At 45.0% G+C, this 27,852-nt stretch overlaps 2 protein-coding genes across 3 annotated transcripts in view; both read left to right on the top strand.

Moving 5' to 3' along the window:
- Positions 1-12: 12 nt before the first annotated feature.
- SLC26A3 (solute carrier family 26 member 3) lies at positions 13-26,068 on the top strand. 2 transcript variants are annotated; one of them, XM_083463455.1, is made up of 21 exons: positions 13-141; positions 226-419; positions 2,606-2,745; positions 3,003-3,113; positions 4,441-4,604; positions 6,239-6,403; positions 7,127-7,279; positions 9,060-9,142; positions 11,105-11,252; positions 11,415-11,528; positions 11,621-11,698; positions 12,824-12,919; positions 14,636-14,742; positions 16,827-16,896; positions 16,987-17,079; positions 17,955-18,050; positions 19,804-20,037; positions 21,030-21,084; positions 22,729-22,877; positions 23,896-23,958; positions 24,610-26,068. In XM_083463455.1, exons 2-21 carry the CDS (start codon positions 289-291, stop codon positions 24,631-24,633), a joined length of 2,274 nt encoding a protein of 757 aa, XP_083319581.1. In that variant the 5' UTR covers positions 13-141; positions 226-288; the 3' UTR covers positions 24,634-26,068. The 2 variants fall into 2 exon arrangements, with proteins under 2 accessions (XP_083319581.1, XP_083319582.1); XM_083463456.1 differs by lacking the exons at positions 13-141; positions 226-419 and adding an exon at positions 2,318-2,487.
- The window catches only part of DUS4L (dihydrouridine synthase 4 like), a 46,119-nt gene continuing 28,907 nt past the window's right edge, over positions 10,641-27,852 (top strand). Inside the window, exon 1 of the mRNA XM_083463720.1 lies at positions 10,641-10,734. The gene's annotated coding sequence lies outside the window, so the exon portion shown is untranslated. The remainder of the gene's footprint in view (positions 10,735-27,852) is intronic.

Below are 27,852 nucleotides of genomic sequence, written 5' to 3'. Positions count from 1 at the left end.
TCCTTTATTTTTGAGCTTTCCTTTTAGGGGCAAGGGACTGCCCCAGAGATCCACCACTTTGCAGTGTGAAGAGGAAGGAGGAAGCAGGCCATTGAGAAAAATATAACGCCTCAATACTGTTCCGTTTGATCTTCAAAGGTGGTAATGCTTAATTTAGAGTTCACTCATCTGTGGGCTTCGTAATACTAAGCTATTTTAAAAGCACACTCTGTTATTTGATTTCAGGGCTTTACGGGATTAACGCTAAGGAGGACTCCAAAAGCTCGTAAGGGAGCGTTTTCTGGAAACATGGTGGAACCAGTTGGCAACCAGTATGTTGTGGCTCGGCCACTGTACTCAGACCTGGCATTTGATGAAGAGCATCAGAAAGTGCCCAGATACCATAAAAACTTTGTGGACCATCTCAGATTATGCTTTAGGTAAGAGATGTTCTTTTGTAAACATGGATAAAAATAATACTAATGGTGCCATGGGGTAATTATTCAGGATTTTCTACTATTATTCAGATTTTTCAGCTGGTTTCCGAAAAGATTTCCAATCATTTGTTTCCCACTGGGTCCTGCATATAGCATTCTGGCATGTTAAAGGAGAAAACAAGAAAGAACCACCAGCTTGAAGGACTCGTCTTAATTCTCTGAGTAGTTCAATGCACAAGGGACGCGGGTGGAGCTGTGGGTTAAACCACAGAGCCTAGGACTTGCTGATCAGAAGGTTGGCGGTTTGAATCCCCGCGACGGGGTGAGCTCCCGTTGCTCAGTCCCTGCTCCTGCCAACCTAGCAGCTCGAAAGCACGTCAAAGTGCAAGTAGATAAATAGCTACTGCTCAGGTGGGAAGGTAAACGGCGCTTCCGTGCGCTGCTCTGGTTCGCCAGAAGCGGCTTAGTCATGCTGGCCACATGACCCAGAAGCTGTATGCTGGCTTCCTCGGCCAATAAAGCGAGATGAGTGCCGCAACCCCAGAGTCGGCCACGACTGGACCTAATGGTCAGGGGTCCCTTTACCTTTACCTAGTTCAATGCACATAACCAAACTGCTACTCAAATCAATCCCGTTCGCATAATGCTCTGTGACCCATCCAAACAAGGAGGCAAGACCAATCCTGAAGAGTGCGGGAGACAATACAGTGGTACCTCTGGTTAAGAACTTAATTTGTTCTGGAGATCCATTCTTAACCTGAAACTGTTCTTAACCTGAGGTACCACTTTAGCAAATGGGGCCTCCTGCCGCCGCTGCCACTGCGCGATTTCTATTCTCATCCTGAAGCAAAGTTCTTAACCCGAGGTACTATTTCTGGGTTAGCGGAGTCTGTAACCTGAAGTGTCTGTAACCTGAAGCGTCTATAACCCAAGGTACCACTATATAATATTATCCCTACATGTCAAGGCTGGCCCAGGACCTTTTGCCACCTGAGATGAAAGACAAGAGATTTCCACTACATTTCCTTGTTCAGAAGCTGGCTGGGCTGGCGGCTGAATCTTCGGCTGTGTACATGTTGCCAGTTACTCTAGCTGCACTGCCGGTGCATGTAGACACAGTGTTGCCCAGAGCTAACCTGTAGTTTCTTAAATGCTGCTGTGCTGCTTGATGCTTTTTCTCTCAAACCAGCATCAGTCTGAAAGGAACCCTCAAGCCACATTCATTTCACAGCTAAGCAGAGGTGTGTACGTTTGATTTAGCTGTTGCCCATGGGCAGATGGCAACGCAGAAGGAGCCGTCAGAAAATCAAGATCAAAAAACCAAGATCAAGCGAGCTATTGGCCCCTTCTGCGCTATCAGAAGTTTCTGTCCTCCCTGAGCATTCCTTATCGTAAACCACTCTGGAAATATTTGAACCAGAGAACAACCTAGGAGGGTTTTAAGAGATCAACAAACAAGTAGGCCCCAAACCTAATGCACTGGTATCGTGTTAAGAATGTGTTGCCGAATAATACCACAATAAAGCACCAGTCTATGGGGCCATAACAATGCAATTCTAACCATAGTATGTAAGACATCCTGAGTTCAAGGAGGCTTACTCCCTCCCAGGTAAGTGGGTTTGGGCTTGCAGAGCCTCCAAGTGTCCCTGTTTTCCAGGGACAGTCCCGGATTTACAGAAGCTATCCTGGTTTCTGATTTGATCCTGAAATGTCCCGCTTTTCTTTAGGACTTTTGTATTTTTATCAGAGAAATGTTTGAGGGTAGGAAGTTATGTGACCCCGGAGCCAAGGGGATAAGTAACTATACAACCTTTTGAAGACATCTGAAGGCAGCCCTGTATAGTTAATGTTTAATGGTTTATCATGTTTTTAAATATGTTGGAAGCCATCCAGAGTGGCTGGGGCAACCCAGTCAAATGGGCAGGGTATAAATAATAAATGTTGTTGTTGTTGAATTAGACGTTCCTATTTTCATCAGAAAAATGATGAAGGGCATAATTTACTGTCTTCAAAACAAAGTTTGGGTATTTGCAGGTTCTTTGCTTCTGCTTAGAGTTTCCTGATGAAAAAGGTATCGTCGTCTTGGTAGCAAACATTTTTTCCGTTATATACATTCTCATCCTTTTATTAGACCCAGCTGATGACACCAGTAGTTTAACTTTTGCATGATTCAGTCATTCTCTTTTCAGCTGCACTCCACAGAAAGCAAAGAAAGTAGCTTTTAATTTGTTTCCTGTCATCTCCTGGCTACCTGCCTACCGCTTCAAAGACTGGATTCTCAGCGACATTGTTTCGGGAATTAGCACGGGGCTCGTTGCTGTTCTACAAGGTAAATATTTTCAGTTCTTTCATAAATAGCACATCATTTATTTTCATATTAGAGGTTCCTCTATATCATTGGTTGGGAATCCATGGCTCTCCAGATGTTCAGCTCGACTACATCTCCCATCATCCCTGACCACTGACCATGCTGGTGAGGGGTTATGGGAGTCCAACAGGTTCTGGAAGGTAGCCAACTGCTCACCTCTTCCCTACATGCAATCATATTCTCCAAGGTGATACACTTTTTCTTCTTTCTAATTTTAGGTCTAGCATTTGCTTTGCTGGTAAACATTCCTCCAGGCTATGGACTCTATGCAGCCTTTTTCCCAGTGATTATATATTTTTTCTTCGGCTCTTCCAGACATATATCGGTTGGTAAGTTGAACGGCATTCCAAGGGACCTTGGCACGGTGCCACCTTCTCCAAGATTTTAATTCACCTTACCTAGACTTCTTCCAATAGAACATACTGTAGCTACGCATCACTTGTAAGAATGGCTGCTCCAGTACATTGTGTGATAAGGGAGCCAATAGTGCTACTGGCACAACACCATAAAACAAGATGCTATACCTCCATGGTGATATTTTGATAGAATCACATGCAGATATGTCAGCATAAATATTTAGGAACAGGGTGATTTCAGTGGGTATCGCAGAAAGAAACATGGAACAGGTAAAGAATAGGACCGTAATTCAGAGTTATGTGCAAGGAGCCGATAATGTTCCATCTACTTTCATGATGGGAAATATTCCATGTCTACAAAGCATTTCCTACCACTTAAGGGGAGAGCTCCTTTTCTCATGGAGCATGCGCACGAGAAAGGCGCTCTCATGTACCCTAGATCACTTAGTCAGAGGTGATTTGACTAAAGGCCTGCTCACACAGAGGCCTACGTAAGTCGGTCCCATTGATGTGATCTGTCCACTACATGTATGTGTAAACACACACACACACACACAGAGAGAGAGAGAGAGAGAGAGAGAGAGAGAGAGAGAGAGGCATTTGCTTCCAGTCACAATGCAGTGGATTTTTATCAACAACCTTGTTATGGAATCATAGAAGTGGAGGGGGCCTCGTGAGCCATCTAGTCCAACTTCCCGCTTAATGAAAGAAATCTTGAAGCAGAGAATCCTTTAAAAATGGCTGTCGAGCCTCTGCTGGAAGACCTTCAGTGGAGGAGAGCCCACCATTCCTCTAGGTCAGTGTTTCCCAAACTTGGGCCGCCATCTGTTTTTGGACTACAGTCCCCATCATCCCTGACCACTGGTCCTGCTAGCTAGGGATGATGGGAGTTGTAGTCCAAAACAGCTGGAGACCCAAGTTTGGGAAACACTGCTCTAGGTCAAGGGTGGGGAACCTTTGCCCTCCAGATGTTGCTGGACTACAACTCACAGCATCCCTGACTATTGGCCACGTTGGCTGGGCTTGATGGGAGTTGGAGTCAACAGCACCTTGGTGACCCAACAGCTCCCCATCTCTGTTTGAGGTAATCGGCTTCGTTGTTGAACCATCAAAAGGTTACCCAGAAAACAAAATTCAGGATGAAGAACATGGTGTGATCTGAATGGCTGAGGAACACCTTAACGAATGGAGGGGGATTCTAATCCTATTTACTCTGTGCTCACACACTTAAGAGTGCATGGCGCAAGTTTCTCTTATTGATAGGATATTTTAAGCTGAAGCTCTTACAATGTCCACACAGGTCCTTTTCCTGTCCTGAGCTTGATGGTAGGAGGCGCCGTTATACGAATAGTCCCAGATCCAGTGAGTAACAGCACGCTAGCAAACAGTACATTGATGGATGAGATAAATCAGAAGAGAGTCGTGGTGGCCGCATCGGTGACTATGCTTGCGGGCATCTTTCAGGTAAGTATTTCCAAGCAATATCTGTAACTCTTGTCTTCATCTGTTTATCCATCCCTGATGCTCCAGTCCATTCAAGCATTAGATCATGCCACAAAATCACTCCATAGTGTCCTGTGAGAAGGAAGTAAGCACACTGATGAAAAGGGCCAGAGACACAGGTCACTCTAATGCCCAGATGCTCCCTTTGCACCTTACACGAGTCAGTTCATGGGCCGTTGTTCCAATGGATGGAAAGGTTATGGACCATAATACTTTATATGGTTATGGACCATAATACTTTAAGGACCACCTCTCCCCATCTGAACCAGCCTGAACTCTGAGGTCTTCATCAGAAGTTCTTCTTCACATGCCTCACCCAAGGGAGGTGCGGAGGGTGACCATATGAGAACAGGTCTTTTCAATGGTGGCCTCTCCATTTGCGGAATGATATTCCCAAGTAGACTCGCCTGGCACCATCCTTGTCCGTCTTTAGGCACCAGGCTAAGAATTTTGTTTTGTTTTGTTTACCTGGGTCTTTGGTTAATTAGGTTGCCTCCAAAGGTAGTGCTTATCTTTTAGCGAGCAGGGGGACAGGACTTGTTCTTAGTAATATTTTACTGGGTGAGCGTTTTATGTCTTTTGTATTGCTTTGACACTTTTTCTGGTTTTAAGTTCCCAGCATGCAGTTGGACCAGGGATCAGGGAGGGAGCATTTCAGTGTGATTGTGAAGCCACCACAGGGTGTTCTCATGGCACCTAGCCCAACATGAGGGAGTGTGATGATGTAAGAAAATGTACATGAAGAGCGCTTTTTAAAAAGCCCGGTTTATAGATACTAAGCAGTAATATCAGGAGACTAGCAAGAAGGACACTGACAAACTGGAACGTGTCCAGAGGAGGGCAACCAAAATGGTCAAAGGCCTGGAAACGATGCCTTATGAGGAACGGCTAAGGGAGCTGGGCATGTTTAGCCTGGAGAAGAGGAGGTTAAGGGGTGATATGATAGCCATGTTCAAATATATAAAAGGATGTCACATAGAGGAGGGAGAAAGGTTGTTTTCTGCTGCTCCAGAGAAGCGGACACGGAGCAATGGATCCAAACTACAAGAAAGAAGATTCCACCTAAACATTAGGAAGAACTTCCTGACAGTAAGAGCTGTTCGACAGTGGAATTTGCTGCCAAGGAGTGTGGTGGAGTCTCCTACTTTGGAGGTCTTTAAGCAGAGGCTTGACAACCATATGTCAGGAGTGCTCTGATGGTGTTTCCTGCTTGGCAGGGGGTTGGACTCGATGGCCCTTGTGGTCTCTTCCAACTCTATGATTCTATGATTCTAAGATTGCTGTTTCTTTTCTGTTCTCCCCCTCCCCCCCAATTCTTAAGACCTTTATTAAGAGATGCTTGCCGTTTGACTTGAAAAAATCAGGTGTATATTTCATACAAATTATAAATGAGGTTCTTAAAAATCCAAACTCACCAGATATGAAACAATTTAAAAACCTTTAAAGGTGTATTGAGAAAAAAACAGGCCTTTAAAAAACATGTTTGTCGCTGCAAAAAGGAGACCACTTTAGGTAAAAATAATAAAAATCCCATAATGTTTCTTTTCTGTTCTGCTCCCATAAAAGCAGCGTTTGTTTCTTTATGTCTCTTCCAGCTGCTGTTGGGTGTGTTGAGAGTCGGCTTCATTGTTATCTATTTATCCCAATCGTTGATAAGCGGATTCACAACAGCTGCAGCCATCCATGTTGTTGTGTCCCAACTGAAATTCATCTTTCAGCTGACGGTTCCTGGATATAATATACCTTTGGGAATTATATGGGTAAGTGTTTCTGACCCGCACCTGATTATTCCTCAGGAGCGCCACCACTTTCTCTAGCTATTGTGAGGTATTTGAGAAGTAATCACAAGAAATTCTTTTAAATACCCTGGTGACTTTTTGCAGTTAAAAAACTTGTCTCCAGCCCTTGCAAGCTCCTTTTTGCTTAGCCTGTGGGTTAAACCACAGAGCCTAGAATTTGGCAATCAGAAGGTCAGCAGTTCGAATCCCCGCGACAGGATGAGCTCCCGTTGCTCAGTCCCTGCTCCTGCTCACCTAGCAGTTCAAAAGCACCCCCAAGTGCAAGTAGATAAATAGGTACCGCTCCGGTGGGAAGGTAAACGGCGTTTCCGTGTGCTGCTCTGGTTTGCCAGAAGCGGCTTCGTCATGCTGGCCACATAACCCGGAAGCTGTACGCCGGCTCCCTCTGGCAATAAGGCGAGATGAGCACCGCAACCCCAGAGTTGGTCACGACTAGACCTAACGGTCAGGGTCCCCAGCCCAACGTTTGCAATATCAATTTATATATTATATACAGTTTCCTCCAAGCAGCTCAGTGCAGTATTCTTTATTCCTCCTTCCACCGCTTATAAGTGATGGACTCTGAGGCATCCAGTATCATTACTACCTTAGTAGTGCTTGAAACAAGATGTACAATTGCTAAAGTAAATTACCGTAACCCTTTCCTGCATAATGGTTGTTGTTGTTTTCTTGTGTGTGCAACAGACGCTGAAAGGTATATTCGAGCAGATTACAAAAACGAACATTGCAGACCTTGTCACTTCGCTGATCATCTTGGTCATCGTGTTTTTCGTGAAAGAATTGAATGAACGTTACAAAACCAAGCTCCCAGCACCTATCCCCATTGAACTCATTGTGGTAATTGTTTATCTCTCTCTGTTTTTGTTGTTTTTTTAAAAGGAGGGGGAACCAAGAGTTATTTATTTGTTTGTTTACACCAGGGGTCAGCAATCTTTTTCAGCCGGGGGCTGGTCCACTGTCCCTCAGACCTTGTGAGGGGCTGGACTATATTTTGGGGGTGAAATCAAGAATGAATTCCTATGCTCCACAAATAACCCAGAGATGCATTTTAAATAAAAGGACACATTCTACTCATGTAAAAACATGTTGATTCCCGGACCATCTGTGGGCCAGATTTAGAAGGCGATTGGGCCAGATCCGGCCCCTGGGCCTTAGTTTGCCAACCCATGGTTTACACAGCTGGTCCTACATACTGATACAAACCATTACACTTCTGTTCAGCTTGAGGAAAATAAAATTGTTATACAAAAAGAAAGAAAGAAAAAGAGAGCCACCTATAATCCTCTTCAGTTGGTGTTTTCCTGGTGTATCAGGTTGTCTTTTATGAGGAAATACAGCTCATTTAAACTTGCATCACATTATAGTTAACAAGATGGGTGGCGCTGTGGTCTAAACCACAGAGCCTAGGGCTTGCTGATCGGAAGGTTGGCAATCCAAATCCTCGTGACCGGATGAGCTCCCATTGTTCGGTCCCAGCTCCAGCCCACCTAGCAGTTTGAAAGCACATCAAGTTTGGAAGAAGAAGAGTTTGGTACCACTCTGGCAGGAAAGGTAAATGGCGTTTCTGTGCGCTGCTCTGGTTTCACCAGAAGTGGCTTAGTCATGCTGACCCTGAAACTGTCTGCGGACAAACGTTGGCTCCCTCGGCCAGTAAAGCGAGATGAGTGCCGCAACCCCAGAGTCTTCCGCGACTGGACCTAACGGTCAGGAGTACCTTTACCTTTATAGTTAACAAGATAGGTTTAGCAAACTATGGGCACAGCAGAAGCCCTGTGCAAGGACTTCTGTTTGTACAACAAAGCTTATCCCACTGTCCTCTCCAAACAACCCAAAATTGCCACAGGGGGCTTGAGATGCTCAAAACAGATGGAATGTTTGTCATGGTGCGACACTGAATTCCGCCGTGTGTTACAATATTTTTGACAAGGTCACCGCAAAAACGATGCCAAACTGTTCTTATTGTGATGGACTACAACAAGGTGCCAGCCCCCTTTCCCATTTCGATATATTTCAATATAGCCTGGGCTTGTTTGGCCATTTTAATGAACAATTTTTTTCTGGAGCCTCAGGTGTAATCAGCTAATATAAATGTAAGTAGCTAAGATAAATATGACAATATGGAGGCAAGTATTATGGCAAAGGTTTAGCAAATGGAAGATATGTCCACTCGCTAGCTGAGAAACACCTTGCTGAAATCTTATGCCGGCTACTTTGCTTCTTTCCTTTTTTTAAAAAAAAGATATTTATTAGAGTTTCCAATTTTTTACAAACAAAAAGAAAAAAACAAACATAAGAATATTAAAAACACATAAATTTCACAACTTATTTTCTCATAACTTATTTCCCCGACCTCCCCATACCTCCCCTTCTTGTATGTCCAGTTTAGATTATTTATACAGCAAATCCTTATCTCAAAGCATTACAGCTTAAAAAGAGGGGGAAAAACAAAGAAAAAAAGAAACACCTTATTTTCTCTCCAACATCTTAAATTATTATAACTTTAAATTTTTACTTACAAAAATAAAGTCATTTTATCATAATTACAGCTTGAAACCACTTAATTTCAATCCAACATCATTCAACATCCTTTAATTTTCTTTAATTTGCTTCTTTCCAGACTGTCATCGCAACTGGGTTATCCTATGGTTTCGATTTCAAAGGGAAATTCCAGGTAGACACTGTTGGAAAGCTTGAAAAGGGGTAAGTACTCCCTATTCTTGAATACATAGGCGCCGACTCCATGGGGCCTGAGGGGGCCCGAGCCCCCTCAAAAATTCGTTCGGGGGGCTCTGCCCCCCCAATAATCTCGGGCGCCCCTCCAGCAGAGCGCCGCCGCCGGTTTGGACCACACCATGTTTCAGTGAAGGGGAGGAGGAAAAGGAAAAAAAGAGCTTTAGAAGGAGATCGCTCTGCACTCTCCCCCCCCCCATCATCATCATCATCATCATCACACCCCACGGCCATCCCCTTTTCTCCTCCTCCAGCCACTGTCTCTCCTCCCCTTCTGTTTCCATTCGAAACGTCAAAGAAGAAATTGCTAGGTGGAAAACACGCACCACCATCTGACCCGACCGTGCAGCCAATCAGGAATCCGCTCGGCGTTTTTGTTTGTTTTAAACGGGGCTGCAGCTGAAGCCACTTCGCTTTTGGCCCGCTGCGCTGCCGGGGAACAGGCGCGCGTGGCGCAGAGGGAGCGGGCGGCTTCTTTTCGGCCCAGTTCCTCAGTAGCGGAACTGGGTTCCACACAGTCACAAAAACGAAACAAAAAAGCCTGCAAAAACAAAAACGCAAAATAAATAGCAAAAAAGGACAGACCTCAGTGTAACACTCAAAATGGAAGCGTGGCACTCAAATCAGAAGCCTAACACTCAAAATAGAAGTGTGGCACTCAAAACGGAGCACGTTCGGCTTCTGAAAAAAGTTCGCAAACTGGAACACTTACTGCAGTGTTTGGGTTCCAAGTTGTTTGAGTACCAAGGCATTTGAGAACCAAGGTACCACTCTATACTGTTATCTCACAGGGCCCGATTCTCTGCTTTCCTCTTCTCTGTTGCTCCCTGGGTCCATCTTGTTTTCTGACCCAAACTACTGTTTCTATTATTTCTTTTCACACGGAGACTGAAGTATATCCACCTTAGCAGGGGGTGGAAGGAAAGAGACAAAGGGAAGTGTTGCTTCAGGACCTTCCAGTTATTTCTTGAAAAGTCAATAACAAAAGCCAGCCTTGGGGAGGAGGAGAGGGGAGAGCCATTATTATCACAGTGTAGAACGTATCTGCTGCTGTTGTTTCCAATCCTGGTGGTGCTGGTTCATGGTGGGGGTGGCTGTGAGAGCCAGTGTGGTGTAGTGGTTAAGAGCGGTAGTCACGTAATCTGGGTAACCGGGTTCGCGTCTCCGCTCCTCCACATGCAGCTGCTGGGTGACCTTGGGCCAGTCACACTTCTGTGAAGTCTCTCAGCCCCACTCACCTCATAGAGTGTTTGTTGTGGGGGAGGAAGGGAAAGGAGAATGTTAGCCGCTTTGAGACTCCTTAAAGGGAGTGAAAGGCGGGATATCAAATCCAAACTCTTCTTCTTCTTCTTCTTCAGGCTCATTGACCTGCATTAAAAAGGTAAAGGGACCCCTGACCATTAGGTCCAGTCGTGACCGACTCTGGGGTTGCAGCGCTCATCTCGCTTTATTGGCTGAGGGAGCCGGCGTACAGCTTCCGGGTCATGTGGCCAGCATGACTAAGCTGCTTCTGGCAAACCAGAGCAGCGCACGGAAACGCTGTTTACCTTCCCGCCAAAGCAGTACCTATTTATCTACTTGCACTTTGACGTGCTTTCGAACTGCTAGGTTGGCAGGAGCAGGGACCGAGCAACAGGAGCTCACCCTGTCACAGGGATTCGAACCACCGACCTTCTGATCAGCAAGTCCTAGGCTCTGTGGTTTAACCCACAGTGCCACCCGCGTCCCAGCTTGACCTGCATTAAGAGACAGCAAAAATGGAGTTAATTCACTCTGTCCTGTCGATATTAAAGTCAGTCACACTTGCAAACACTGTGGATTGTGCTGTGTGTGATACACACACATGGAGGCAGCACATCACATCTTTCTTAACATGCTACAAAGGTTATTTATGCCCTGCTTTTTTAACCCCCCCCCGACCTTTGCTTTCAGGTTTCAGGCTCCTTTTTCGCCAGATGTAGGTATCTTTGAAAGCTGTGTGGGTGACGGTTTCGCGATCGCAATCGTTGGCTTTGCTGTGGCCTTTTCCGTGGCGAAGGTGTATTCCATAAAGCACGATTATCCCATCGATGCTAACCAGGTAAGTGATTGCTGCAGATGCCAGTTCTACATTTAAAGAACCTAGGACACTGAGAGGAATGTGAATACTTTTGAATAAAATAAATAAATTGCTAGAGAAAGAAGGCTTACAGAATGCCTTGTCTGGTCATAATATATAAATATCCTTTTGGTGTTTTTGAAGGAATTAATCGCCTTTGGAATAGGCAATGTCTTTGGCGGTGCGTTCAAAGGTTTTGCTGCAAGCACTTCGCTGTCCAGGTCGGGTGTGCAAGAAAGCACGGGAGGCAAAACACAAGTAGGTATTGGATAAGACGAGATCCTGCACTAACTGAATTTGAGAAAGCAGTATTCTAGGATGCAGACTGACAACGGGCTTTTCTCATGCAGATTGCTGGACTCCTCTCAGCTGTCATTGTCTTGATTGTCATCTTGGCCATAGGTCATCTTTTGGAACCATTGCAGAAGGTACAGACTTCTATGTGAATAATAGCCATTCAACAAATAATGCCATTCTTTCCAATGGGACGGAACAAAAACTGTAGCATCGCCAGTGGAACCTAACGCCATGCTTGCCAGATATTCCCCAGATCTACATAGAGTCATTTTCTGTGCAAGGAATTACCTGGCAGCAGGAAAGCAAGGCTCCAAAATGGCCCACATTTTTTCACTTCCTGAGCTAGAGAATAAAAACAACGCCCCACTTCCCAATAACAATGGTAATAGTAAAAATAACAGGCAATTTGCCATGTCTCGATGCCCCAAATTTGTTCTGCCTAACAGTATAGGTGTTTCTGTTGGGGTCTACATGGTTTACTTGACACCTACACCATACATTTAAATCAAATTTATATCGCTTTACTGGTCATGGCTCCCTCTCCACCCCCCGTCGGGAATCTTAGAGACTGTAGTTTACTCCTTGCAGAGCTACAAATCCCAGCACCCCAAACAAACTGAAGTTCCCAGAATTCTTTGGGAAATGAACTTTAAATCTCTGGTGTGGATGGAACAACTAGTCTCATCACAGGGTTTTAGAGAGAATCAAGGCCCTTCTATAGAATAATTAAGTGTGTAAGAAGGCCTCTCATCTCCATTTTTTTTTAAAAAAAGTATTGTTGGGTTATTTTGAGCTTGCTTAATATTTTAGCACTTTCCTCATCGTGGGCAAGTGGGGGGGGGGGGAAGGTATATTTGGTGCCACTATTTTTCCCCTCATGGTGAATATTTCATGTTGCAGTATATGCATTACACACAGCGAAGTTTGACACCATAGTGGTGGCAGGAAGCAAGGAAGAAACGGGAGAGAAGCAGCAACACCCTGGGAATCACAGCATTTTAGTACACACAGTACTATTCCCCCCCCCCATCTGACCTTAAACATGGGTCTCAGCTATACAGCTGCAAATATAACATTTTAAATGCATTTTAAGTGCATTACACAAATGTGACACTAGGTGGCGATGGTGAGCTTATGACAAATTCCAAATATTTTTCGAAAAAGTTTTTTTTTTAAAAAAAAAGCAATTTCACAGCGTTTTTTAAAATATGTGTCTAGATTCCACCATGAAGTGCGTTTTGTTTTTTCATTGACAGTCAGTCCTCGCAGCTTTGGCTCTGGGAAATTTAAAAGGAATGCTTATGCAGTTCAAGGAGATCAAGATTTTGTGGGGCAAGGACAGATACGACTGCGTAAGTATCCGTAACAACAGAAACCTCGCTGAGAAAGACTCTTGAAATCTCTCCTTTAAAACTGATTGTGAAAGGTGTTCATTCAGAAAATTGTTGCCATTTGAGTTTCGCCAGACAGAACAAGGAATTCTGACATGGGCGGGGGGGAGAGGCATGAATGTTGTGAGGATCCTATGCCCTTTTAAAATGTGGGTTATTGGGTTGTTGTTTTTATTTTGATTATGTATTTTGTGGTTTTATCTTTTGATTTTATTCTGTGAAACGCCCTTGAGACCTCCGGGCATAGGGCGGTGTAATAATAATAATAATAATAATAATAATAATAATAATAATAATAATAATAATGTGCACTCATTGGCTCCCTTGTAGCGAGCTTTGTTTTATATTTGTTGGGAGAAATGCTTCACAAATCCATAGCACCCACTTAATGTAATTGCACTTAGTCAATAGAATTGGAACGCATTCATGATATGTACCGTATTTTTTGCGCCATAAGACACACCTGACCATAAGACGCACCTAGTTTTTAGAGGAGGAAAGGGGGAAAGCCCTGCTTTTTTGAGGATCAGTTCACAGTTGTGCAGCTTCTTTTGCAAAGGAAAAAAGCCCCCTTTTTTTGAGGATCAGCTCAAAGTTGTTGAGCTTACTTTGCAAAGGGGGGAAATCCTGTTTTTATGGGGTTCAACTCACAGTTCTGCAACTTCTTTAGGAAAGGAAAGAGAGCTGTTTCTACAGTTTCCAGACAGATAATCTAATCAGCCAGTCACATGGCGCAGTGGAAACAAACAGCCTCCGTCTGCAGAACATTCAACAATGGAGGCCTGGGCAAGGGGGCGGAGCCAGAAAGGGAGCCAGCGATCGACCGCGCATTCGCTCCACAACACGCACAGACATTTCCCCTTATTTTTTAGGAGAAAAGTGTGTCTTATAGAGCGAAAAATATGGCATTCCACAGTAAGAGCAATACAGTGGTGCCTCGCAAGACAAAAAGAATCCGTTCCGTGATTCTCTTCGTCTAGCGGTTTTTTCGTCTTGCGAAGCAAGCCCATTGATGGATTAGAGGATTAGCGCTATTAGCGGCTTTTAGCGGCTTTTAGCGGCTTATCAGCTTATCGGATCAGCTGATAAGCGGCTTAGCGGCTTAGAAAAGGGGGGGAGGGGGAAAAAACCCACAGGAACTCGCAAGACATTTTCGTCTTGCGAAGCAAGCCCATAGGAGATTCGTTTTGCGAAGCACCTCCAAAACGGAAAACCCTTTCGTCTAGCGAGTTTTCCGTCTTGCGAGGCATTCGTCTTGCGGGGCACCACTGTAGTTTTCAAAAGGCCTATCTATAAGAAGGCCAAGCTCAGCATGCATATAAAACCTGCACTATCACAGAGGCAGCTGAACAATCCATACGCTCCAAAACCCGAGAGAAGCGTTTTGGTCACATCAACACCATACATTGGAAGTGTATTTAATGAACAACAGTTCCCAGAATGCCTTTGGGGGAAACCATGTGTTTTAAGGTGGCACGGGTGGCGCTGTGGTCTAAACCACTGAGCCTCTCGGGCTTGCCGATCAGAAGGTCGGCGGTTCGAATCCCCGCGACGGGGTGAGCTCCCGTTGCTCGGTCCCAGCTCCTGCCAACCTAGCAGTTCGAAAGCACGTCAGAGTGCAAGTAGATAAATGTGTCCATGATACCTGATTGTTCAATATCTATCTATGTTTCTCAGCTTATCTGGATCGTGACCTTCCTTGCTGGCATCTTGCTGGGTCTGGATCTTGGGTTGGCAGCTGGAGTAGGATTCGAACTCCTCACTGTTATATTCCGTGCACAATTGTGAGTCCATCTTCCTAACTTGTCAGATTCATGTAATAATTATTAATTTAAAAATAATAATTAAAAATGCAATCCATACAGTTAAATGGTTAAAAAAAAAGATTAACGGCCAGAAGACAGAGGCATAGCGTGATGGGGGTGCCATGGCCCCAGGCGCAATTTTGAGAGGGGGCGCACACAGCGGTGTAGCGTGAGTTGTCAACACCCGGGGCAAGGCAAGTAATTTGCGCCCCCTAACCCGGGGTGAGGCAAGTAATTTGCGCCCCCCCCTAACCCCTAACCTGCCGATCTGAGGCGAGTTGCCGCTGGCGCTGCCGCCCAAACGACGCCGCTTGCCCGGAGGAGGAGGGGGGCAGAGAGGCGAGGAAAATGCAACATGGCCCAGCAGCTGCAGCAGCAGCGGCGGAGGCGGGGCTGTGAGGAGGGGCTGCCTGGCGCGTCCTCCGCGGCCCTGACGCGCGGGGACTGCGACGAGCGCTGAGAGCCGCTGCCTGCCGGATGCCTTCAGCCCGGGCGCGCACACAGCTCGTCGGTTCTGCGAGACATGGGGCTCTGTTACAGTCTGCGCCCGAGGCTCTTTGGCGACTCCGGAGGCAGCGAGCGCGCCCCCAGATGTTGCGCCCGGTGCGGCCGGCCCCCCTTGCACCCCCCATGCTACGCCACTGGGCGTACATTAGCGCCCCCACGGCAGGCTCCTTCATCGCAACCTGGCTCTGCGGCAGAAGGAACTATGCCTTAGCTGCGGGGCTTGTGCCTGACACCGCTGCTCCCCCCATTTTTTATGCAAGTTGGCACCCCTGCATCACAGCAAACATTTTCGTAGAGTAAAATGCTGCAGGATGTATTGAGTGTCTACCAAACTTCCATACTGCTGCAATCCTATGTACATTAACTTGAGAATATAAGTCCCATTGGACTTTCTGAGCATTAGACTTGGTCAAACGTAAACATGTATCCGTTTCATACCAGTATATCCTAGCTGACTCCCCTCCCCAGAAAAATCCAGAAATTTATAATTTGATGAGGCTATGGAGAACTTACTGCTAGAAAGAGAACGACACCCCCTTACAGAATTGCAGCTATCAGGGCTTCGTAGGGCAAGGAAATTACTTTGCTAAAGCCTCTCCTCCTCCCGGAAGGAAGGGGTTGTGATCTGGAGCTGTTCCCATACTTCACAGGGGGTGTTCCGGCCCCTGCTTGCCTTCATTGCTGCCGCGCCACGCTCCCCAGTCAGTCTTCCAATCGGAGGGAAGCTCGGGGGCGGGGTTTAGCCGCTCAAATGCGGCCGCGGCAGCTCTTTCCCCCCATTGCGCTGCCAGGTTTCAATGGGTCACCCACCCACCCTTCCCTTTAGTTCATCGCTTCATGCTTGACCTTGCTATGGACCTCTGGTTGGTCGCCTTGGTTGCCCAAGGGGGCTGGTAGGAGTTTTTACCCAATTGGCAAATTGGCACTGGCCACTTGTTTTTTCGCCTACCTCGTAGCAAATCGTCACAACTTTCTGGTATTGGCAGTTAGGCATTGGAATATGTGGTTGGTGTATGGAAGGGCAGAGTGTGACCATCGCCTGCCCCTTCACTTTACGGGGATTCCCTTAAAGGAATCCGGCGGTCGTGGATCCTGTCCGATGCTCTGCTGGTGGCTAGGGCCATGGCACGACCCCTGGTGACATCAGGGGAGAACTTTCGGTTGTATTTGCATCAACAGGCTCCTCCCACTGGTGGTTAACCCTTGTTAGACTCACCCCTCCCTGAGGGGGTGGAGTCAAGCTCTGCTGTTTATCCATTGCCTATGCCAATACCTCTCACATGCTGTAATCAATAAAGTTGTGGCCTTTTCTAGCCAATTAATACTGTGTCCTTGTGTCTTTCTTATCCCCAAGCCGGGGGAGGGGGGGGCGGGCTCTCGAATCACAAGTTGGTTTAAACTTAACAATACCATTCTATACATGGGGAACCTATGGCCCTACAGTTGTTGGACTACAAGTCCCATCAAAGGCGTTCATCTTTATTGAAATGGAAGTCTGATGAATACCCCTTACGGTGTGTTAGTCAACTCATTTGATTTTTCTATTTGTTTTTCAGTCCAAAATGCACAGTTTTGGCTAATGTTGGAAGAAGCGACATCTACAGAAACAGGAAGGATTATAGAGATGTAAGAACCTGATTCTTGGTTGCAGCAGTTGGTGTCTGCCTGTTGATTGTGAAACGATGTGCTAAACTAATATGCGTATTTTTGACCTAGATATATGAGCCAGAGGGAGTGAAAATTTTCAGATGCCCATCCCCAATCTTCTTTGCTAATATTGAATTCTTCAAGGACAAATTGATTGCAGCGGTAAGCATATTGTCATAGATTTGGGGAGGAGACCCCCTGAAATGCTAGAAATTAATAAATGGTAGTGCAAATTTGGAAGTAAGTGTTCCGGTTTGCGAACATTTTTTGGAAGCTGAACGTCTGACGCAGCTTCTGCTTGAGTGCAGGAAGCTCCTGCAGCCAATCAGAAGTCACGCCTTGGTTTTTGAATGGTTTGGGGAGTTGAATGGACTCCCGGAACAGATTAATTCCAAGAACCATGGTACCACTGTATTTGGGATGTGAAGGGAGAAATACAAGCTGCAGAGGAATTCCTGGAATAGCCTATGCAAGACGACCTGGCCATGCCAGGGCCATTAAGAAACAAGACAGGGCCATTGAGGACCATTGGCAATGCAAGAGAACTCTTTCCCCCTTGCTCTGAGGTGTGAACAGAGACTGGGAATTTGGAAGGTTGCCAGGGTAACTGGGTGAATAAGTCATATTTCTTAAATCTACAATAGTCTCCGCTGTGTTTCAATTCTCCAAAAGAACACAGACCCTGGGTGAGTGCCCAGAACCCCTAAGAATCTTGGAGACAGTGGGTGATAATTCCTTAACAGAAATTATTTTTCATGTAATATTGGATACTGGACAGTGAACCAAAGGCTAGATCTACGCAGCTATTAAAAAACGCTCTGAAAACGCTATGCAAAAAACGGTTGGAAAGCTCACAACCGAAAAAAGCATTGAGTCGCGATTTCAGCTGTACGGTTCCGTCTGGTGTCACAGTGTTATAACGCATTTATAACGCTGTATTTTGACTAATGTAGCTGAGTACAAGGTGCATGTAACACTCAGAACTTACAAGAGCGGTGAATTTAACAAGCTAAACCAAATCAAACCAAATGTTTCAGGTTGGGTTCAAGCCACTGAGGGTGCTACGCAAGCGCAACAAAGCCCTGAGGAAAATCAGAAGGATGCTGAAGAAAGGCGAGCTTCAAGTCACACCTGTAAGTATCCTGCATTCATTCAATAGTGCAGACCTCTCACGGAATTTACAAGGGTCTCATCCCAGTCAACAAACCTTGCAGGAGTCTGAAGATCATTTTTTGAAAGTCAATGGGGCTAGTGGGTGCTCACAAATATTGTTGTTGTTTAGTTGTTTAGTTGTGTCCGACTCTTCGTGACCCCCTGGACCAGAGCACGCCAGGCACTCCTGACTTCCACTGCCTCCCGCAGTCTGGTCAAACTCATGCTGGTAGCTTCGACAACACTATCCAACCATCTCATCCTCTGTCGTCCCCTTCTCCTTGTGCCCTCCGTCTTTCCCAACATCAGGGTCTTTTCCAGAGAGTCTTCTCTTCTCATGAGGTATCCAAAATACTGGAGCCTCAGCTTCAGGATCTGCCCTTCCAGTGAGCACTCAGGGCTGATTTCCTTCAGAATGGAGATGTTTGATCTTCTTGCAGTCCATGGGACTCTCAAGAGTCTCCTCCAGCACCATAATTCAAAAGCATCCATTCTTCGGTGATCAGCCTTCTTTATGATCCAGCTCTCACTTCCATTCATCACTACTGGGAAAGCAAATATTACATATACTCCAAATATTACATATACTCAAAACAAGTAGGCATTAGCAGTAGTCTTAGGTGTAAGACACATGCCAGGCTGCCATCAAGTGATACAATGTTCAGCAATGCCATTTTACCATAAGAGACGGAAAGCGGCAGTTTTTAGAGCCTTCCTGAGATCATAAAAAGCTGGCAGTTGAGGAAAGTTTTTGAATAAAAACTAAGATTTCTTTTAAAAAAAACAAGCAAACCCTAAAATCTCTTGGACTGGGGTGTGCAACATTTTCTCTCTCCAGGATCACGTTCCTTCATGAATAATCTATTTGGGGTTGCTCTAGCTCCTGGGTAGGCAAACTAAGGTCCAGGGGCCGGATCTGGCCCAATCGCCTTCTAAATCCGGCCGGTGGATGGTCTGGGAACCAGCGTGTTTTTACAAGAGTAGAATGTGTCCTTTTATTTAAAATGCATCTCTGGGTTATTTGTGGGGCATAGGAATTCGTTCATTATTATTATTATTATTTCCAAAATATAGTCCAGCCCCCCACAAGGTCTGAGGGACAGTGGACCGGCCCCCTGCTGAAAAGGTTTCCTGACCCCTGCTCTAGGTTTACTAATCTGGAACGTAGACCAATTGTCTACTACTCTGAAAAAGTATGCCAGTTTGTTCTCAGCTGGTGGGAAAATGTACTTTTACTAAGTCATATGACCAGGAAAAAATGTTTATACACACACACATATATATATATACACACATATATATATACACACACACTCAAATAAAATACTGCCAGCTGTTCTGAAACTATGTAGGAGGTTGGTGGAGGGACATTAAAAAAAACCCAGGGAAAACAAGGAGGAAATGAATGAACAGGAAGGAAGGAACTCTTAAGTGACTGAAGAAAAGACCAGCTTTAGGAGGCATTGGGAGCGGCATAAAATGAAGTTTGGGACTTAGAGCCTAGGAATCACAAAAAAATATTGCCTGAAGTAGCCCTATGCTTTCTCTTTCTCACTTACGTTCTTCTAAGATTTACAAACCATTACTATCTTAAAGAATTTCTCTCTCATTCCTGTTTCCCCCTGCCCAGCAACTTATAGGTAAACAGGTTACCTGTAGAAATGGCAGTCTAGTGTACTAAGTTATCTTTTCATTAATAATTGGAATTCTGATCATTTTCTTCCTTTGATACAGAAAGGCTTGATTTGCACTGTTAATGGCATAAGCGACTCTGACGAAGAGCTGGACAACAACAGAATTGAAGAACTGGACCAGCCCACATATACCAGCGACTTGCCAGTTCAGATAGACTGGAACTCAGACCTTCCTCCCAACATCATGGTTCCGAAAATCGACACACACAGCGTCATCCTTGATTTCTCGGCTGTGTCGTTTCTTGATGTTTCTGCTTTGAGAGTCCTTGGACAGGTAATTGTCCTCCGTACATCTTCCAGCCAACAAGTGTAAAGCTAATTATTCATTCATTTTATTACATTTGTGTCTCAGATTTACTCTAAGAACCCCAAAGCACAGTGTACATTGCTTTTTTCTGTACCCCTTTTTGTAATGCGCACTACAAACCTGTGAGATAAGTTAGACTGATAAATGGCGAACAACTGAATTTAGTCCAAGTAACAATTTCAACCTCAGCTTCCCAAATCCTAGTCTGACGTTATACCACGCTGGAACAAAATACATGTTTATTCTGCACAGCTCATTCAGTGGACAAAAACCTGTAACCCTAAAGAGCCACAGAACAGGCATGTTTTAGAAATCCATTGATTGTTTGCATTCTTCAGGACATGTCAGATCTCACCATGCGGCAAGAGGGAGTGAAAAACCAGGCATATGAAAGTGACGGGCAAAAGTTGACTTTACTGTGTCAAACACAAAATCCAACCGAAAATGACTACAGTGTACCTTGGAAGTCGAACAGAATCTGTTCCGGAAGTCCATTCGACTTCCAAAATGTTTGAAAACCAAAGCACAGCTTCCTATTGGCTGCAGGAGCTTCCTGCAGCCAATCGGAAGCCACTTAAGCCCCATCAGACATTCGGATTCTGAAAGAACATTTGAAAACCGGAACACTCACTTCTGGGTTTCAATAGTTCGGGAGCCAATTTGTTCGGGAGCCAAGGCGTTTGAGATTCAAGGTACGACTGTATACTGCACCAATAAGACACGGCATGGATATATTACTTCGGTGTGTTCAAACCACATTGCGCATGTTATTTCATTAATCCTGTATGGAAAGCCAGAATTACCATCCAAATATTGCCGAAAGGAATGGGAGAGTGGGGAGGAACTCTGAAGTTTGGAAGTGGTGACTTGCTTACAGTCACCTAGTAAGCTTGTGACAGAAGCAAGCTTTTAACAGTTAATCCTGCCGTCAACCTATCTGTAAATTTCTCATTTAACAGACTTTGAAAGAATTTGTCCGGATTGATGTGGATGTATATATTGTGGGAGCACACGGTAAGTTGACCCCGTTCTATTTTTGATTATTTAAAGAACAGCAGTGGCATGCTCAAAGTTTGTTTCTTATCTTAAGTCTGTCCCTAAAATGCTAAAAGTACTTACTTACGCATGATTCCCAGAAATTTCAGTGGCACTTTTTCTTCATTTGTACGAGTGATGAACACAGTGTAGCCTGGCACCCCAATCTTAAATATAGTTACCCAGAAATAGATCTCAGCTACTTACAGTAGGCAGTTAGAACAATTTCCTCAGAGGCTATCTGAGGATGAGGCTATTTGGCGCTGTGGGTTAAACCATAGAGCCTAGGGCATGCTGATCGGAATGTCGGCGGTTCGAATCCCTGCGATGGGGTGAACTCCCATTGCTCAGTCCCAGCTCCTGCCAACCTAGCAGTTTGAAAACACGTCAAAGTGCAAGTAGATAAATAGGTACCACTTCAGCGGGAAGGTGAACAGTGTTTCCGTGCGCTGCTCTGGTTTCGCCAGAAGCAGCTTAGTCATGCTGGCCACGTGACCCGGAAAAACTATCTGCGGACAAACGTCTGCTCCCTCGGCCAGTAAAGCGAGGTGAGTGCCGCAACCCCAAAGTTGTTCTCGACTGGACAACTGTCAGGGGTCCTTTACCTTTACCCTTTTTAATCTATATTTTAAGCTTTAGGGTCACATGGAATACTCTTGCTTTGTACCAAATGGCATCAACGTTAAACCAAGGTCCTGTGGAGTTTGGGGTGATGTTGCCTGACGTAGAAAGGCAGAGCACAGCTAACAATGAGCAATTAAAACTGAGTCTTCTAGTTGCTCATATGAGTAAGCCTGACCTTTTGCAATGATGAGAGATACCAGCTGATCTGCTCTGGCCTGATAGTGTAAAGAGATTTCCTTGCTGTGGAGGCTTATCTACCTAGAGCTTCTTAGGCAGAGCAAGATGGGTGCATCCCTGCCTATCATCTCTCCGGTTGCCAGTTCCAAAATCTACTGCCAGCTTGACACCTGACAATCAGTGTCAGGTGCTGGGTTTGCCCCTCTGTTTGTTTCAAAGCGAAACATTTATGAAAGTGACGAGTTGGGAAGCCCGCGACCAAGTTCCTGAATCTGAAATAAAATATTGAAAGACCTACATTGGCTCCCAGTACGTTTCCGAGCACAATTCAAAGTGTTGGTGCTGACCTTTAAAGCCCTAAACGGCCTCGGTCCAGTATACCTGAAGGAGCGTCTCCACCCCCATCATTCTGCCCGGACACTGAGGTCCAGTGCCGAGGGCCTTCTGGCGGTTCCCTTGCTGTGAGAAGCCAAGTTACAGGGAACCAGGCAGAGGGCCTTCTTGGTAGTGGCACCCGCCCTTTGGAACGCCCTCCCACCAGATGTCAAAGAGAAAAATAACTACCAAACTTTTAGAAGACATCTAAAGGCAGCCCTGTTTAGGGAAGCTTTTAATGTTTAATAGGTTATTGTATTTTAGTGTTTTGTTGGAAGCCGCCCAGAGTGGCTGGAGAGACCCAGCCAGATGGGTATAAATAATAATGTATTATTATTATTATTATTATTATTATTATTATTATTATTATTAATTTGAATGTTGTGCTTGAGATTTTTTACTAACCTTTTTTCCTGGTTTGGAAACCTGTTTTCTTTCCCCCTCCAGACGGCGTTCTGGATAAACTGGAAAGATGTGGATTTTTTGATGATGAAATTAAGCCGTCCATGTTTTTCCTCACCATCCATGATGCAGTTTTATACATATTGCTAAAAAAGGACCTTGAGCTCAGCACACCAAAGTACAAACCCAATATGGTAAGAAAAAGGCTGCAGTAACTGATCTCCACTTGGGCAAACGTCTTACCTTTTGTTCATATTAGAAACCACAGCTGTACATTTGCATATAGGTAGGTTTCTAAGACTACCCCTCCATCCATAGTAACTTGGCCTGGAGACAGATTTAGTTGAAATAAAAGTAATTCCTGTTGTGAGTAGAATCTCAAACTGAATTACAGTACTGAGGTCAGTTTGGCAAAACTACGAACAAACTGATACTTTAAATGCTGTGTTGGCTAGGGCTGGTAGGGTGAAAAGCAGGGAGGCCAACAGTAGGTGGCACTGTAGGCAGAGCCAATTCATTCTATGTTTTGCCCCCATGTTCCTCCCTGCTGAATTTTACAAGGGACAGCACAGAGACAAATGAGTTTGAACCTAAGCCGTCTCCTGGACCAGATATAAAGAAGGCAGGAAGGGACTGCCTGAGTGCAGACTAAAGGTGGTGGGCAGTGGCCGACTTGGGCTTTAAAATTTCAGTGACGCCCTGTGCCACACCAAAACTTAGTGCCCCCTCCACCTCCCACCTCCCATTGTTTGTCATTGTTGAGGTGCCCTTTGTGGCACCCTCTTGGCTTGGCAGGTGAACCGGTTGCGCTCCCTTAAACCCGCCTATGTGGTGTGGCAGCACCCCACTTGCCCTAATGGACCAGTGCCCACTACTAAGGCTGGGCGATATCTGGTTTTCAACATCGCGATATATATCACCAGATAAACATTGCGATATGCCTATATATCGCAATGTCTGGAATAAGGGTGGAGCTACGCAGAGCAAGATGGCTTCCTGGTTTTCCCCGCATTGTGATTTTTCCATAGCCCACAAACGTCATGATTCACGATATATTGCCAGGTCAAAAATCAAGAAACTGATACCACAATATGGACTTCAAACCGATTTTGGATGATGTATTGATATATCGCTCAACCCTACCAGCTACTTAAAGGAAAGAAGAGAAACCCATATCCCTCACTAACTCTTAACACGTCTATTCCGTTACAGGAAAAAGAAGACAAGGATCATTATGTAATCAATACGAATGGACTACGCAGTCGGGAGCTCATGGTAAGGGACACTTCCCTACCCAATTTTTTAAATCATCAGTAAAGATAGTAGCATGGGGGGGGGGCTATTGCCCTGAAACCGATCTGCTAAAAGAAAGAAGTGAAGTCCCTTTTACAGGAAGGTAGAACTGAGGCCCCAATAGGCATGGTCAGTTTAAGTATGCAATGCAAGTAGATAAATAGGTACCGCTCCAGCGGGAAGGTAAACGGTGTTTCCGTGCGCTGTTCTGGTTTGCCAGAAGCGGCTTAGTCATGCTGGCCACATGACCCAGAAGCTGTACGCCGGCTCCCTCGGCCAATAAAGCGAGATGAGCGCCGCAACCCCAGAGTCCGGCCACAACTGGACCTAATGGTCAGGGGTCCCTTTGCCTTTACCTTATGCCTTCCATTTGACTGGCTCCATCAATATTGCTATACCTTATGGCAGCGACAAATTAAGCAGTGGCTGCGTATCTAGTCAACAGAAGACACAACTGCATAGTGACGGTCAACTCCTAACATAACTTGAAATTTTGGGAGACTGCTGGGGAAGGCGTTTTTTACTTTCTTTTTGATATTAATATTTATTCGTCTTTTTCTCCCAAAAGGCAAACTCAAAAGCAACTTGCAAAAGCTGAGAGCCATTTTTAATTTGCTTCTTTCCACCCCACAGGCACCATCAGAAACAAAATTCTAATTGTCATACCCACTGATGAGCAGGAAACCAATTGTTGGGAGTATAAAACCGCTGGAAAAACATCTAGGCATTGTCGCTGTTGGGGGAACCAGTTCAATCTTGGAGGAAACCGCTTTATACTATGGGTGTGTATCTATATGCCAATATTAATTCTGATTTGACTCTTCCCACCCTTGTGCTAATGTAACCAGAACTGTACCACTGAGACACAAGAGAGAAGTACTGGCTGACAAAGGACGCACAGGTACAAAAAGTCTGAAGATAAAAAAAACCCAGCTCCTTGATGGCTAAGGGGCACAGAAAGTTGAGAGGGGGGAATTGACAACTTAGTCAGGTGGCTGGAACAGGAAGACAGAAAAATGTGGAGTAGAATCACCTCATTGTCTGCAAGTGCTATTTTTCTAGAAAAATGAGGTGCCGGAAAACACCATGAACACCTCTTCTTCCCTTATACAGTGGATGCTCAGGTTGCGAACGTGATCCGTGAGGGAAGCACGTTCGTAACCCGCAGCAGCGTGTCTGTGCATGTGCGGGTCGCAATTCAGCGCTTCTGCGCATGTGCCGAAACCCGGAGGTAACCTGTTCTGGTACTTCCGGGTTCGGAGCAGTGTGCAACCCGAAATCACACAACCTGAAGCTTCTGTAAGCCAAGGTATGACTGTAATGGCAATGGCACCCATCTGAGAGATGCTGGAACTGAGTTCCGGCGAGTTCCGGCTGAAAAACTAGGTGACTTCCTAGTTCACACTGGTAATATGTTTTTCAGTGTCCCAGTGGCCAGAAGAGAAAATTACGCATATAAATCAATGGAGAAACATCTAAAAATCAACGTAGCTAGGACTGAGCAGTGGGTGGGGTGGTTCACCCACCCCACCCCACAACAAAACCCCACCCCATGCAGGGGAAAGGGGGGGATACTTGAAACAGGGGAACTAAGCATACCCATAGCTGTCAACATTTCCCTTGTCTTGCGAGGAATCCTATTCGGAATAAGGGAATTCCGCTTTAAAAAAGGGAAACGTTGGCAGCTATGAGCATACCCCGTGGGCATGGATGGAGGAGGGGGGTTGCAATAACCAAGGGTGTGTATTTGTGTGAATGGAGTCATGTAGCTGGAGCCCTGAACAGAAGCACTCCTCACGGCAACATTTTGTATATGTATACTATCAAAAAAAGCCACACTTGTAAATGTATAAAATGAAAAAGTGGAAGTTTGATATTATAAAATACTGAATTGTCAATCTGCCATCTCAAAAGTTCAATGTAAATTCAGCACCAGCTCATAGAACATGTATATCTGTAAATAATTCAAAGATAAATTGTACAGTCAAGAGTGTAAAATTGTTTGTATGACAGTTCAAAATATTTTCCATTTTATACTGTCTTCTGTTTTATCTTGTATATGTGACCTACATAAAGTTTTTTTTTTAAAGGCTTTCAGGACTCTTAATTTTTTATCTATTGCTTTTTCAACTATGTTTAAAATAGTGTGTATTTTTACACTAGCGTAGATTCAAGAGCATTTTACAAAGAATGCCATTCCTGTTTTGAATAGTTAACTTTTCAAAACTTCTGCAGTCTAATATACAGCATCGGATACAAATCCAGTTACTTAAGTTTCCAAATGGGGAAAACAAACAATTGACACACCTCAGTTATATAATAACACACCTGACCTTTATTGTTAGTTAACGAGTATTCCCAAATCCTAACTCCCCACTGACAAAGACTGTTGTTTCGATGTAAGTCTTAAAAGAAACTGAGAAAATCATGGGTTCCTACTAAACTTTTAATATGCAATAGGAGCCAAACCAGAAGCACAGTCCTATGAAAAGATTTACCAAAAAAGCCCAGTGTGTAACAAAGTACCGTATTTTTCAGTGTATAAGACTACACCCCCCAAAAAAATATAATGTCAAAAATTAAGGGGCGTCTTATATGTGGGCCAACTCCCCCCATTTTCTTAAAACTGAGTCCCCAAAAATAGGGGACAGAAAAATACGGCATATTGGATTGTATGTGTTTAATGCCCTTATTCCACTGCAATAGCTATTATTCCACGCTGCTTAAAAAACAGCTTCAAAACAGGCAGTAAATATGATGACAGCTTAATGTTTCTATCCCTGTCACATTTTCCTTCCAGGGGTGAGAAATTCTAAGAATGTGGAACTTAAGCAAGTGTCATTTCTTTTGTTAGATCACTGGGGTCTTATTGGGCTTTGGAACGGTTGGGCATAGGTGGAGGCAGAGAGTAGCTCTCCTAACAGCCAAACCCACATAAAACCTTAAAGAACGTAAGAGGTTTTTGGATTGGACCAATCTTCCCCGGCATCTGCTTTCATGGTAGCCTACCAGATGCCTGGGATGCGGGTGGCGCTGTGGGTTAAACCACAGAGTTTAGGACTTGCCTATCAGAAGGTCGCGGTTCGAATCCCTGCGATGGGGTGAGCTCCCGTTGCTCGGTCCCTGCTCCTGCCAACCTAGCAGTTCCAAAGCACGTCAAAGTGCAAGTAGATAAATAGGTACCGCTCCGGCGGGAAGGTAAACGGCATTTCCACGCGCTGCTCTGGTTAGCCAGAAGTGGCTTAGTCATGCTGGCCACATGACCCGGAAGCTGTACGCCGGCTCCCTCGGCCAATAAAGTGAGATGAGCGCCGCAACCCCAGAGTCGGCCGTGACTGGACCTTATGGTCAGGGGTCCCTTTATCCTTTACCTTACCAGATGCCTAAGCAAAGGCCAAATTCAGGCCCTGAGCACAACAGCACTCTCCCAGCTTGTGAGTCACAGCAACACACATTCAGAGGCATACTGTTTCTGACAGTAGACATACACATGGATAGTATCATCAGAAAGAGTCCCCTGCAAAAGGCACTTTCCAGAGCTTGCGGAGTCCCAAACTCGGCTCTCTCTGCATCTTTCTATCCTCAGAAACTTCATCGAAACACATCAGCACAAAGGTTTAAAAAAGAATCTGAAAGTGAGTAAGGATTTATACGGAAAGAGAATAAGGGTTTAAACATCATACTCATTTGCAAGCATTCCCCTCTGCCCCACATTATTGTAATTGAGGGAAGGGCAAAACCGTCAAACACATGCAAGCCAAAAGCAGATGTGCATTTTCGTAATCTGAGCACCACTGAATTTGCTAGTTTTATCTGTTATTACTCGGATGAGAGTATTTTTCCGTGTATAAGACACCCCCCATGTATAAGACGACC

The sequence above is a fragment of the Podarcis liolepis genome, assembly GCF_965112155.1.
Source record: "Podarcis liolepis genome assembly, chromosome: 10".
In the NCBI taxonomy this organism is placed as follows: Eukaryota; Metazoa; Chordata; class Lepidosauria; order Squamata; family Lacertidae; genus Podarcis; species Podarcis liolepis.
Note: the sequence above shows the minus strand (reverse complement) of the source record. Positions and strands in the feature narration are given on the sequence as shown.

Coding starts and splice junctions, on each gene's coding strand:
- SLC26A3 (XM_083463455.1), top strand. CDS start 289: ATGGTGGAACCAGTTGGCAACCAGTATGTTGTGGCTCGGCCACTGTAC. Junction 11,529..11,620: donor GCACGGGAGGCAAAACACAA/GTAGGTATTGGA, acceptor TTTCTCATGCAG/ATTGCTGGACTCCTCTCAGC. Junction 22,878..23,895: donor CAAAGTACAAACCCAATATG/GTAAGAAAAAGG, acceptor ATTCCGTTACAG/GAAAAAGAAGACAAGGATCA.